Source organism: Mugil cephalus, chromosome 4 (assembly GCF_022458985.1).
Source record: "Mugil cephalus isolate CIBA_MC_2020 chromosome 4, CIBA_Mcephalus_1.1, whole genome shotgun sequence".
Lineage (NCBI taxonomy): Eukaryota > Metazoa > Chordata > Actinopteri > Mugiliformes > Mugilidae > Mugil > Mugil cephalus.
The window spans coordinates 30,061,245-30,074,512 of NC_061773.1; the positions used below are offsets into that span (position 1 = coordinate 30,061,245).

A 13,268-nucleotide genomic window follows, 5' to 3' on the forward strand; every position below is an offset into this window, starting at 1 on the left:
AAACGCTAAACGCAGCCTGGAAAAAAACATTTAAACTACGTTCAAAAATTAATTGAGAGGATAATGAATCATCTTATTACCCTGAATTCCAAGAAATATTAGTTACATTATTAAGAGTCAACAAGACACGTTAAACCTGTACCTGTCAAAATAAAAGTCCTCAGAGGATTTTACAGGAGTGTAAATGTTACCTGAACTCCTTCTCCTCTGAACTAAAACACACACATGTGAGCAGTTAGTCCTGTGATGAAGCAGAGACCAAGACAAAATGTAATTCATCTTATTTTCCACATACACTGATCCTCTATAATCGCCGTTAATTCACAGTAATCTCTGCATCTCACACACTCTGAACACCTCAGGGAGTTTTTCCTGAGATCTGGAAATGTTTTAGTTAAATGTCGGGGGAAGAAGCTTTAAAGTGAAGCTCCTCAAACAAATAAAATGACTTTAAACACAAAAGACCCTTTAAAGGTTTTAAAGAGGAGGTTCAGGCCAGAAACAATATGAGATTATTTTTCTCTTCAGCTCTTTAACCAGGTCCTTTACTCTGGAGCAGCTTCTCATAGAAGTCAGTGAAGCTGAAGCTGAGAACGTCCACATCTAGATTTTATTTGCCTCCTGATCTGGAGGTAAATGTCCTAGCTTTGGTTCCTGTAGCTTCCTAAAGTCTCCTCTGGAGTCAGAGTTAATGTGGAGAGAGGAGCTCGTACCTCGTGTTCTCTGCTCCACAAATGTTCTGGTCATAAACTCCCTAAATCTCTGGAAGATCAGTCTCCAGGAAACTTTGCTCTTCTTCTAAACGTGGCAGCGTCAGTGTTTGTTTGTCTGCAGCCTTTGACCTGAGTGGAAACTTCTTCACATGTTTAGTCACAGGATTCTTCTTCTTCTTCTTCTTCTTCTTCTTCTTCTTCTTCTTCTTCTTCTTCTTCTTCAGTGAGATCCTTCCTGGTCTGGTCTGCGTCTCATCTGGACGGTGACTCAGTCTCCATGTTTGATCTGAAATCAAAGAGCAGACGTTCAGGTTGAATCCAGGAGGTTAAACTAAAACATTCGATGAAACGTTAACGAATGGCAAACGTTTTAAACTGAGTCTCCTCATTTCAGAGGCTCAAACATAAGTGGACAAACTAACTAAACCATAAATCAAAGGTTTAGGTTTAATCTGCCTGAAGTCATGAGTCCACGGACGTCACCAAACACTCAGGATGTGACGTTATATCAGACTTCACTGCAGCTGCCTTCAGTTTCTTTCTTCTTTGTTTGTAGTTTTTAACTGACAATTACATCAGCTGGTGTTAAAGAACCTGTTGAATATGAGCTGTGTGTGTGTGTGTGTGTGTGTGTGTGTGTGTGTGTGTGTGTGTGTGTGTGTGTGTGTGTGTGTGTGTGTGTGTGTAGGATTCCAGGGCGTATCTCGTATCTCGTATCTCGTAGCTCGTATCTGGCGCTCGTGGTCTGGATCAGCGTCAGGGTTGTGACATGTGCAGATATGGAGGCAGTGGGAGTCAGATACAGAGATTCAGATCTGGAATCAGTCTCAGTGTGAAGCTTTGAAGGTTTGAAGGTTTTATTTGCCTCTAGAGGTTCAGCTGATTTACAGGCTGCCAGTCGACCTGAACCCCCCCTCCCTTCATCCCAAACCCTCCTGCACCGCTGCATTAACCCTTTGTGTTGTGTCGGGGTTAAACTTGACAGGTTTGCAAGTTAAAATGGCTTCATGATGACATTTAACACAACAGAAGACAAACATTTTCTCCATCTTAGTAAATTCCTACAGTCTCTGAAGTAGAAAACGGCTTCTGTGCCTAGAATAATGGTGTCAGCATGAAGCCGAGGATCATAGAAAACGTTTCCGTTGCTCTGTGGATCAAATGTTTTCCTATTTGAAAACGAGTGTATTCAGAGATAAACAAAGATCATTTAACCCAGAGCTTATATGATATGAATGAACAACAAGTTAGATATGAGGAGAAACACGTCTGACACTAAGGACGTTACGAGGGATAAGAAGAAGAGACGTCAGAGAGGACGAAGCTGGACTCCACGAGGCCGAGCGAACGCGTCCCCTTCGTTTTCTCATCAGGGTCAGAAGACTGGACGTCCCTCGTGGGGCCGATACAAAAGAAAAGCATCTGGGTGGTGACGCTCAGAACACAATGATGCACGGTCGCTGACTTCCACCCATAGAAAACCATTGTTTGAAGAACCACCAGGAGCTGGAGCTGCAGACGTCTCTGAGAAACCGCTCCTGAAGTCAGAGCTGCTGCACGAAGGCCAGTAAAACGTCCTCAACGCTCTCAGGCCAAAGACCCAACCTGATCATATATATATATTTATATATGAGAAACCCACTCACACTTATCAGCAAAACACTCTGGTTGTGTCTTGTTTGTTGTTTGTGTTAGTTGCATCAGTTGGTGTTAAATGACTTGTTGAGTATCAGCTGAAGGAAGTAGGACGTAGTAAAACCATCAGGAACCAGAGTCTGGAGACCTTGAGGCTGATGATGTTTCTGGAGCATTCACACATTCACAGAGTTAATGGACGTTGGTTGAACCAGTTTCTGATGTTTTTCTATATAAACCTCAAACTTCCTCCAGACTCAGAACTGAAGAAGCTCCTCAGATGAAACGTCTCTAAACTCTGAGTCCAGTTGTATTTTGAAACTCTTTCTGGTTTTAGGTGGAACAGTCTTCTGTGATGGGGGGGGGGTCGGTCCCTCCTCCCTGAGTGACAGCTGTCAGGAGGAATTAAGGCCGACTCCTCTCTTCAAAAACACAGAGGAGGAGGAGGAGGAGGAGGAGGAGGATGGAGCTGAAGTTTAAGCTTCACACGTATTCACATCTTTGTTTGGTCCCAGTCCCACCCACCTCCAGACCCAGTGAATAGACCGGTCCCAGTGAATAGACCGGTCCCAGTGTCCCTAATGAGGGAGGACGACTTCTTGTCTTCATCACACTGGGAATAAATAGTGTTTGCTCCTGGATCCTGGGAGTGAGACTAGTGAGAGGAGGAAGTCTGGCTTCAACGTTCCCTCAGACCGAGTGGAACCTCAGAGGTGGACGTCGTGGTCTTACTCAGGTCAACGTACTATGTGATGTTCTAATCAGACGTGACGTTCCTCCAGCGTTCAGCGTTAGATTACAGCCACTAATGTTACTGATATTCATCATAACTCTGAGAAACACTTTTACAATTATGACAGAATGCTAACTAGCTAGCTCAGTGCTAACTAGCTAGCTATCAGTTCCTGATGGAGGTCAGCTGCTTGGTGGACGTTGTTTTCATAGTAACGGATGTATGATTGGACGATGACTGTTTGGGGGCGGGGCTTGGAGTAAGGTCACTTGGGAAAGGATTTTTAAATTCTATAGTTCTAGTTCTTCCTTCCAAACGGTTCCACAGAGTTAACAGTGTTTAGTAGCTGTTTGTTCTCCAGGGGGTTAAAGTTTAACTTTCCTCTGGACGATAAAGATAAATAGTTTCTCTGTGTTGGAACCAGTGTGTTATTTATTTCGTCTGCGTATCATCTGTTAATTACATGTAGTGTAACGTGTTTTATCACACAGTCAAACGTCCAACGTGTGGACACAGCTTCACATTCTGTCCCGGGAGGAGTCGTGTCCTCTCTGTGGAGACTGGACGACTTTTAGAAACGACTTTTAGAAACAGAACAACGAGCAGTGACGTCTGATCCATGTGTGAGCTCAGGTCCAGAGTCCAGGAACTAAAGAAAACACCTGCAGTATGAAGTCACCCGGCTCCAGATCCACTAACGAGGTTCTAACGAGGTTCTAATGAGGTTCTAATGAGGTTCTTAGACACATGTAGAAGAAACGTGTAAAAGCTGCTGAAATCTGAGCAGGTTTGAGTCTTTTTAACCTTCAGGGCTTCAGACAGTTTTCAGATTCACATTCAGAAAAAACTGTATTTGTCCACATGGTTTGATTTAATGTGTTAATAGATTAATAGATTAATGTATTAATGTATTAATAGATTAATGGATTAATGTGTTAATAGATTAATGTATTAATAGATTAATGGATTAATGTGTTAACGTATGGATGTACGGTGAGATTAATAGATTAATAGATTAATGGATTAATGTGTTAACGTATGGATGTACGGTGAGATTAATAGATTAATAGATTAATGGATTAATGTACAGTGGAGCAGCAGGACGTACAAGAACAGGAGACTTTCAATAAGAAATAACTGAAAAAATAGAAAATACAAATAACTACGACAGAAAACCGGCCCACTGCTTCCTTCCTTCCTTCCTTCCTTCCTTCCTTCCTTCCTTCCTATCTCGTCTTTATTTAATATTCTCTCCATCTGTTTAACTGTAGAAACCTTCTCTTCTCTTTTCTCCCTGAGAGTATAAGATGAGCGAGTGGCTGCAGGTGAAAGAATGAGACCAAGGAAACGAGTCGTGAGGCCGGAGGCTCCACTTCCTCTTCTACTCGGTCTCCATCAGACATCTGCAAGAGGATGACGTCAACTCTTTTCCTCTTCCCAGAAACCCCCAGAGAGACAGAGGGAAAACATTTCCTCAGATAGAGAGAGAGAGAGAGAGAGAGGATAGAGAGATAACTTCCTCTTCCCAGAATCTGTCGTACAGCTGAGTTCGGTTCCCACAGCTCTGTGTGTTTGTCTTGACTGTCAGCTGATGTCGTCCTCTGGAAAAACACGATGTTCTTCATCTGTGTCAGTGTTGAGGGTTAGAGGCCGATATCAGGACATGGAGGAAGACGTCCTCACCAGTTTGACCCTGACAGGTCCAGAGGACACAGGACAGAGACGTCTCAGGACTCATGTTTAAATACACGACCTGTAGCCCAGGTAACACACTCTAACACCTGGGCGGAGCTCCTCCCCTCTAGTCTGTGGGCGGAGCTCCTCTCCTCTAGTCTGTGGGCGGAGCCCCTCCCCTCTAGTCTGTGGGTGGAGCTCCTCCCCTCTAGTCTGTGGGCGGAGCTCCTCCCCGCTCCTCCTCTCTAGTCAGTGGGTGGAGCTCCTCCCCTCTAGTCTGTGGGTGGAGCTCCTCCTCTTTAGTCTGTGGGCGGAGCTCCTCCCCTCTAGTCTGTGGGCGGAGCTCCTCTCCTCTAGTCTGTGGGCGGAGCCCCTCCCCTCTAGTCTGTGGGTGGAGCTCCTCCCCTCTAGTCTGTGGGCGGAGCTCCTCCCCGCTCCTCCTCTCTAGTCAGTGGGTGGAGCTCCTCCCCTCTAGTCTGTGGGTGGAGCTCCTCCTCTTTAGTCTGTGGGCGGAGCTCCTCCCCTCTAGTCTGTGGGCGGAGCTCCTCCCCTCTAGTCTGTGGGTGGAGCTCCTCTCCTCTAGTCTGTGGGCGGAGCTCCGCCCCGCTCCTCCTCTCTAGTCAGTGGGCGGAGCTCCTCCCCTCTAGTCAGTGGGCGGAGCTCCGCCCCGCTCCTCCTCTCTAGTCAGTGGGCGGAGCTCCTCCCCTCTAGTCAGTGGGCGGAGCTCCTCCCCTCTAGTCAGTGGGTGGAGCTCCTCCTCTTTAGTCTGTGGGTGGAGCTCCTCCTCTTTAGTCTGTGGGCGGAGCTCCTCCCCTCTAGTCAGTGGGCGGAGCTCCGCCCCGCTCCTCCTCTCTAGTCAGTGGGCGGAGCTCCTCCCCTCTAGTCTGTGGGTGGAGCTCCTCCTCTTTAGTCTGTGGGCGGAGCTCCTCCCCTCTAGTCTGTGGGCGGAGCTCCTCCCCTCTAGTCTGTGGGTGGAGCTCCTCTCCTCTAGTCTGTGGGCGGAGCTCCGCCCCGCTCCTCCTCTCTAGTCAGTGGGCGGAGCTCCTCCCCTCTAGTCTGTGGGCGGAGCTCCGCCCCGCTCCTCCTCTCTAGTCAGTGGGCGGAGCTCCTCCCCTCTAGTCAGTGGGCGGAGCTCCTCCCCTCTAGTCAGTGGGCGGAGCTCCTCCAGGTTTGACTCCATTGATTCAATAAGAAGCTTCTCCAGTGTCTCCAGATTTATTTCATCCACTTTCACTTTCTGAGCCCCATGAATCCTGGTGTTGACATTTAGCACTTAGCAACAGTTAGCTAAAAAACGGCTAGGTAAGAAAATATCTTAAAAACAATTAGATAATAATGGTTCGTTTAATAACAGTTAGCTGAATAAATAGGTAGCTAAAAAATAAAAAAAAACAGTTAGCTAAAATTGGTAGCTAAAAACAATTAGTTAAAACGTTTAGGTAAAAAACTGCTAAAACAATTAGCTTAATAAACCGTGAGATAAAAAACAATTAGGTGAAAAACAGCTTTATAACCATTAGTTAAAAACTTCCCCTAATTAACTGAATAACTAATTATTCACCAGGATCTGAACTATGAGTCAGTTAGATGCATGAGGAGACTTTTATTTTATTTCTCTATTTCACTGTAGAAATGTATTATTATCATTTATTTATTATTATTTATGTCTGTCTTCAGATCATTTGAATGGACGAGTTAATACGTTTTAACCGTGGACATCAACCGTCTCAGCAGCTTCTTCTGTCTTTAAAAGCTCCTGAAACTTTCCTGTTGTCGTCTTGTGTCGTGTTTCTGTGTTTGTTTTTGTAGTTGTCGTACTATTTTTTTAGTGTTTTCTCTCTTTGCGGAAGTTTCCTAGTTGGAGGAATTCGTCTGTGTCCTCCTTAAAAATCCAGTTTCCATTTGTCTCCAGCAGAAGTCGGTTTTCATTATATTTATACGGCCCCACGTAACAGATCACAAATGTTCCTCAAGGAGATTTACAGACTGTAAATCTTGCAAAACAGATTAGAGACGACTCCCCCTCCCTCCCCCAGAAACAGGGCCGTAACCTCAGCAGGGATTCGTCTTCCAGGGGTGGAGACAAACTGGATTAGAACGTTCAGAACCTGGAGAACTTTGTAAAACTTCCCCCATCAATCAGTCGCGGTCTCGTCCTGGTTTCTCGTGTTTGTCTTGTTTTTCCTGACGTCTTCCAGGTTCTATCGCAGAGACACTGACTCGGCCGGAGGATCGATTTCTGCAGCTCTGATGGAAATAAAACGTTTCTTAGAAACGTCTCAGTCAAGAGAAATATAAAACTAAACCCTGGATGGATTCACTGTTAAATGAGGTTTTCCACTGAATCTCAATAAAACTAAACGTTGCTGCTTTCTACACCAGACTACATTCAAATAAACTGAAATTTGAGATTTGGATCAGAAACAAGAAGCTTTTTTAGGAGGTAAACTTGTGATGCAGATCGTCCTCCAGACGTTCGATGGTAAAACTTCTTCCACTCGGACAGAAAAGGATCAGAAATGTTAATGTTAAACATTACAGCAAATTCATTTTTCTTATTTTTTTCCCTCAGAATTCTGACTTTTTATTATGACTTCAGACTTTTGTGCAGGAGGCTGCACATCAACTATTTGATAAAGTTATTAGAACTTCAGCTTGAGGAGAAGAGTTCAGAGAAATAACCTGCTCCACTATCTAACACATGATGAGGAGGAATATTTAACCACAGAGGAACCAATCTGATGAATTTAAAAAATGCAAAAAATGACACTGAAGATATTAACTCCAGTTTTTTTTCCTGGGTTTCACAAGGTTTTAGTTTTGGAGTCGTAGACCTGGAACTATGCAGACGTCCCATTTCTGTTTCTTTAGAAATGTCTGGTTATTTATTACGTGTTTTGTAATAGTTCAGTTCATTAAATGGAAACAGTTTCATAATCAGAATAAGAACAGTGATGTAAAACCACGTCTCTAAACGTCAGAAAGGCCCTAGTGAGAATTGAACTCACGACCCCTGGTTTACAAGACCAGTGCTCTAACCACTGAGCTACAGAGCCACTGTCCTGTCCAAATCACAGCTGTTAGAGAGAAAATGGCCGACTTCAGCGTTTAGACATGAGCCACACACTGTTAGTGTTAATGGGATCAAACTGGACGGATTATAGATTCATTATTTTCTACTGGGTTTTTATTAGAGAAGTCATCAGAGACCAGATCTTGATGGTCCCCTTTGGAGCCACTGGACCCCCCAACACTTTTAACCTGGACGGGTCCAAATCCAGCCGGTTCCTTTTCCCCGACTCTTTATTCTTTCAGATGATGGCGCTGGATATTTAGAGATCAGATCTGACGGTGGTGGCTGGGGACACATGTGGAGTCACATTCAGATTAGGACCAGGAACAGGGGCCTAGACCTGGACCAGAGACAGTTTCCAGTGTTTTTAGTTGTAAAGCTGTTTGTGATGCAGAGTGTTGCAGGTGGAGGATGTTGTGGTTCCCAGCGTCTTTATTTGGTCTTTATTCAGTCTTCCTGTTGCATTGTGGGTGTCGGGTCCAGGTTCTAAATCAGCAGGAACAGCGTGAAGACTTTATCAGAGTTTATTGTTGTGCTGCTGATGTGGAGGCGGAAAATAACACACACACACACACACACACACACACACACACACACAGTGCTATAATTAACTATTTGTTTGAGCCTCTGCTTTGGTTCTTGGTTCTTGAACTTTGAGGACTAATAATATATCACATATTACGAGTTTTCATTGTGGAGCCAAACAGCAGCAGGAAGCACAGACTTTAATTTATTATAATATAATAATATATAATAATAATATAATAATATTATAAGGTGGAGGCTTCAGTTAACCCGCTGTGTTTTTTTTTTTTTTGCCTCTTCTTGAACTGTCTCATTATTTATTTGTAATATTTTATGTGTATTTGTAAAAATTGTGCAAAATAAAGAAACTTGAAATAATTAAAGCAGCTCCACCTTCACACATGAAAACATTAATGGTGGATTTAATGGGTTCATCCTGGTCTGAATGGATGAATGTGTCTTTGCTCCCTAACATCTGTCACACTTTGATTCATCAGATGAAACAAGAGACGAGACGCATAAAAAGATGTAGATTCACTGTGGATCAGTTTTATCTGTGTTACCAGAAACAGGCTCCAGATAATCTTTACAAACCACAGACATGGATGATTCATACGGGATTAAGACCAGACATTATTATGAATTAGTCCAGGATTAAACTGGGCCTGTGTGAACAGAACTTCATAAATTACAGGATTAAAGTGACAGTGATTCTAAATGACCAGAGGTCCTCAGGAAAAACAGAGCAAACCAAAAGGTTCATTCATTCATCCGGTGAGAATGAAGCACATGAAGCAGCTGGAGGACTCGTCCTGGATCACATGACGTCTCCGCTGTCAATCAGACTTTCTAGAGACATGTGGACCAGACCTGCTGACTCAGTTCAGGCTGGTTTGTGGATCTGATGTCAGTCCTGGTCTGGTTGGATCCTCATGATGCGTCTTCTCCGTCCCGACGTCCTGACGTCCTGACGTCTGCTGCTCAGGACGTCGGGACGTCAGGACGTCAGGACGTCCACTTTGAGAACAGACGCATTAAAGATGAAAAGTGAAATGAACCCGGAGGACGTCCATCAGACGTTCTGTGTTTATGAGTCGGCTCCGGTATCTCGTGACCCTTTAACCCACTTCCTCCACCACCAGCTCCTGAAATAGGCTCTGAAATGTCAACTCTTTGTGTGGAGCTTCCTATGTTAGTGGTGGGAACAGTGTTTGAATTAAAGCTCCTACATGTGGACAAACTGAGAAAAGAAAAACAACATTTCACACGTTTCATTCACCTGGTTCTGATCCGGCCCAGAAAATCACGGAGGACCTTTATTTAACGTGAGGAAAGTTGATGCAGTGGCTCATATCGGAGACAACATCAGGTCATACAAGGTTAAATCAGGAGGAAAAAACACACAAAATGACCATAAATCAACTCACAAAGGTTAAAATGTGCCACAAAGTCACAACAAAAACATCAGAAAGAGACACAAAATGACGTAAAAAGTAACAAATAATCACAAACATCACAAAATAACCAAAATAGACACAAAATGTTTATCTGAAATGCATTGTGGGAAACCTTCTGAGAGGAAACACATCAACATTAGTAGGAGATAAAATGATCTTTGACCTGAACGTGGCCAAATAAAGACAAACATAAACCTTCTATTTCTGTTTCTATCTGTGGACGTGACGTCTGCGTCTTGTTGCCTTTGACCTCATTGTTCTACGTATAAACTGTTCTTCACAGTTTGTTTGTTTCAAATCAAACAGACGGAGGATGAGTTTCCTCCAGGGGTTTATTTAGAGTTTCCCTCGGAGCGTTCGTTCCATCGCTGCAGGTTCTCAACAGACTCTCAGAGCTGAACATCTTCAAGGAACCCAACAAATCCATTGTTCTGGATAAATAATACACCACACGGCCTTTAAAACAACCTCCACATCATTATTCCTCCATTAGTCAAAGTCCAGGAGCTTCTGAACAACATGTGAGTTAATTTAGTTAGTTTAGTTTATGCAAAAATGGAAGTTATAATTATCACAAGAATCCAGCCGCACAATGAGACGAGTAGAGTCCCATCAAGCTAACATCAAGCTAACATTACGCTATAATCAAGCTAACTTCAAGCTAACATCGAGCTAACATCGAGCTAACATCAAGCCAACATCAAGCTAACATCGAGCCAACTTCAAGCTCACATCAAGCCAACATCAAGCTAACTTCAAGCTAACTTCAAGCTATAATCAAGCTAACATCGAGCTAACATCAAGCTAACATCGAGCTAACTTCAAGCTAACATCAAGCTAACATCGAGCCAACTTCAAGCTAACATCAAGCTAACATCAAGCTAACATCGAGCCAACTTCAAGCTAACATCAAGCTAACATCGAGCCAGCTTCAAGCTAACATCAAGCTAACATCGAGCTAACTCCAAGCTTACATTAAGCTAACATCAAGCCAACATCAAGCTAACTTCAAGCTGACATCAACTTCAACTCTTCATAGTGTCCATGCACAACACAAATGTACAGATTTAATATTTACCAATAAAAAAAATAGACACAAAAAGACACACACATAGATCATAAAGAAAACAAAACAGCTTTGAAGTAATGAGAAAGTCAATGAGAAACAAATGACCAGAAAGATGCACAAAAAGACCATGAGGAGATACAAAATGAGCACAAATAGGCACACAATGAACATCTGCAGTGACAGTAATCACAAAGAGACACAACAAAGACACAAAATGAAAAACTTTACAACAGATAGACACAAAATGAGCCCAAACTGACGTCATATCTGGATTTAATTTGAATTTAATCGTCTATGAGGATCAGATTCTTTTTTTTATTGGGCCGCCTGGTTACTGCATGTTAAGTGTGTGTGTGTGTGTCTGTGTGTGTGTGTGTGTGTGTGCAGACAGAGGAAATGTTCTGGTCGTCTTTCTACATTCTTCTGACATCAGCAGCAGCCAAGAAGAGAAACTGTTGTGACCTCCTGGTTCTGCCTTTCAGCTCAAACGAGGAATGTTTTTCTAAATGAAAGAACGTCCAGTTTTACTGCGATGGTCAGGAACACACAGTCAACACACACTCAACACACACTCAACACACAGTCAACACACAGTCAACACACAGTCAACACACACTCAACACACACTCAACACACAGTCAACACACACTCAACACACAGTCAACACACAGACAACACACACACACAGCGGGAGCCCCACAACGGCCATAAATTCACATGAAAAGGTCGTAATAAGACGTAAAATCACAACAAAATGGCCATAAAGAGACACAAAAACACAACAAATACGCACAACCATCACAGTGACAAAAAGATAAAATAAAAGGCACAAAATTAACCCAAAACGACCATGAAGTAACTCAAACAGGTCGTAATTGGACACAAAATGATCGAAAAGAGCCACAAGTAGACAGTTAATGACAACAAAGACGTACAAGATGATCACAAACATCACAAAATGAACATGTGCAGACACAAAGAGACACAAAGTGACCTCAAATACGCACAAAACCACAACAAATACATATAAAATTACCTCAAATACGCACAAAACTACCACAAATGCAACATCATCAAATTAACACTGAGACACAAAATGATCACAAAGAGACGCACAGTCATCACAAAGACACACAAAAACACAACAAACAAAATCATCGTAGTGAGAAAGAAATTTGCAACCAATAGACATAAAATACGCCCAATAAAAAGACCAGAAAGAGACACAAAAAAACAACAAATACACATAAAATGGCCTCAGACATCACAGAATGAACAAAATAGACACAAAGTGGCCACAAATAAACACGTTACAACAATCTAGAGGTAAAAAATGACCATGAACATCATAAAATAGACACAAACAGAAGTTTAAAACAACAATAAACTGGACCGTGAACTCAGACCTGAGGTCATTTAACGTTTTGTGGGAACAAATAGTTTAAATTGTAAAGAGTTTGATGAGATTTCGATGTTTTTTCCTCCAACATTGATGAAAACTCACAGTGACGTTTGCTTCCTCCTGATCAGCTGCAGCTCAGACTGGGATGAGACCGGCTGGACGTCCTGCTCCTCACCAGTGACCACAAATGACCACGCAGGCGGTGGGAGGAGTCAGGGCCGGAGGGGCGGGGCCTCTCCTGACGCTGACGGTGTTTCTCGTCCAGCTGCTGTGGATGAAGCCGTCGGACGCCGACTCGAGTCCAGACGCCAGAACCTGGAGCCAAACGGGGCCCCGCCTCCAGCTGTCCCACTCAGGTAGGAAACACCTGGATTTACCTGGCGAGGGCGGGGAGGGGCCTGTACCGTTAGCATCGACATTAGCTTCCACTGCAGCATTACCACTAGCGTCATCATTAACTTCCACTGTAGCATTACAACCAGCAACATCATTAGCTTCTGCTATAGCATTACCGTTAGCATCGACATTAGCTTCTACTATAGCATTACTATTAGCATCATCATTAGCTATTGCTATAGCATTACTATTAACATTGTCATTAGCTTCTGCTCTAGCATTACCATTAGCATCGACATTAGCTTCCACTGCAGCATTACCATTAGCATCATCATTAACTTCCACTGTAGCATTACCACTAGCAACATCATTAGCTTCCACTGTAGCATTACAATTAGCATCATCATTAGCTTCTGCTATAGCATTACCGTTAGCATCGACATTAGCTTCTGCTATAGCATTACCGTTAGCATCGACATTAGCTTCCACTGCAGCATTACCATTAGCATCATCATTAACTTCCACTGTAGCATTACAACTAGCATCATCATTAACTTCCACTGTAGCATTACAACTAGCATCATCATTAGCTTCCACTGTAGCATTACAACTAGCAACATCATTAGCTTCCACTGTAGCATTACAATTAGC

The 13,268-nt window shown here is 43.2% G+C and overlaps 2 protein-coding genes and 1 non-coding gene across 5 annotated transcripts in view; 1 reads left to right on the forward strand and 2 right to left on the reverse strand.

Annotated features, from left to right (window-relative positions):
• Positions 1 to 13,268, reverse strand: part of LOC125006460 (nuclear factor 7, ovary-like) — a 1,183,669-nt gene that overhangs the window by 1,149,818 nt on the left and 20,583 nt on the right. The window lies entirely within an intron of this gene.
• LOC125006473 (semaphorin-3D-like) overlaps positions 1 to 13,268 on the forward strand; it is a 38,020-nt gene that overhangs the window by 7,774 nt on the left and 16,978 nt on the right. For 2 of the 3 annotated variants that reach the window (XM_047582522.1, XM_047582520.1), the window contains exon 2: positions 12,410 to 12,637. In XM_047582522.1, coding sequence (XP_047438478.1) covers positions 12,469 to 12,637 — 169 coding nt within the window. In that variant the 5' untranslated portion in view covers positions 12,410 to 12,468. Of the gene's footprint in view, positions 1 to 12,385; positions 12,638 to 13,268 lie in introns of all 3 variants that reach the window. The other variant, XM_047582521.1, reaches the window with a different exon arrangement.
• trnat-ugu lies at positions 7,739 to 7,811 on the reverse strand. The gene has a single exon. It is a non-coding gene; the product is annotated as a tRNA-Thr (tRNA).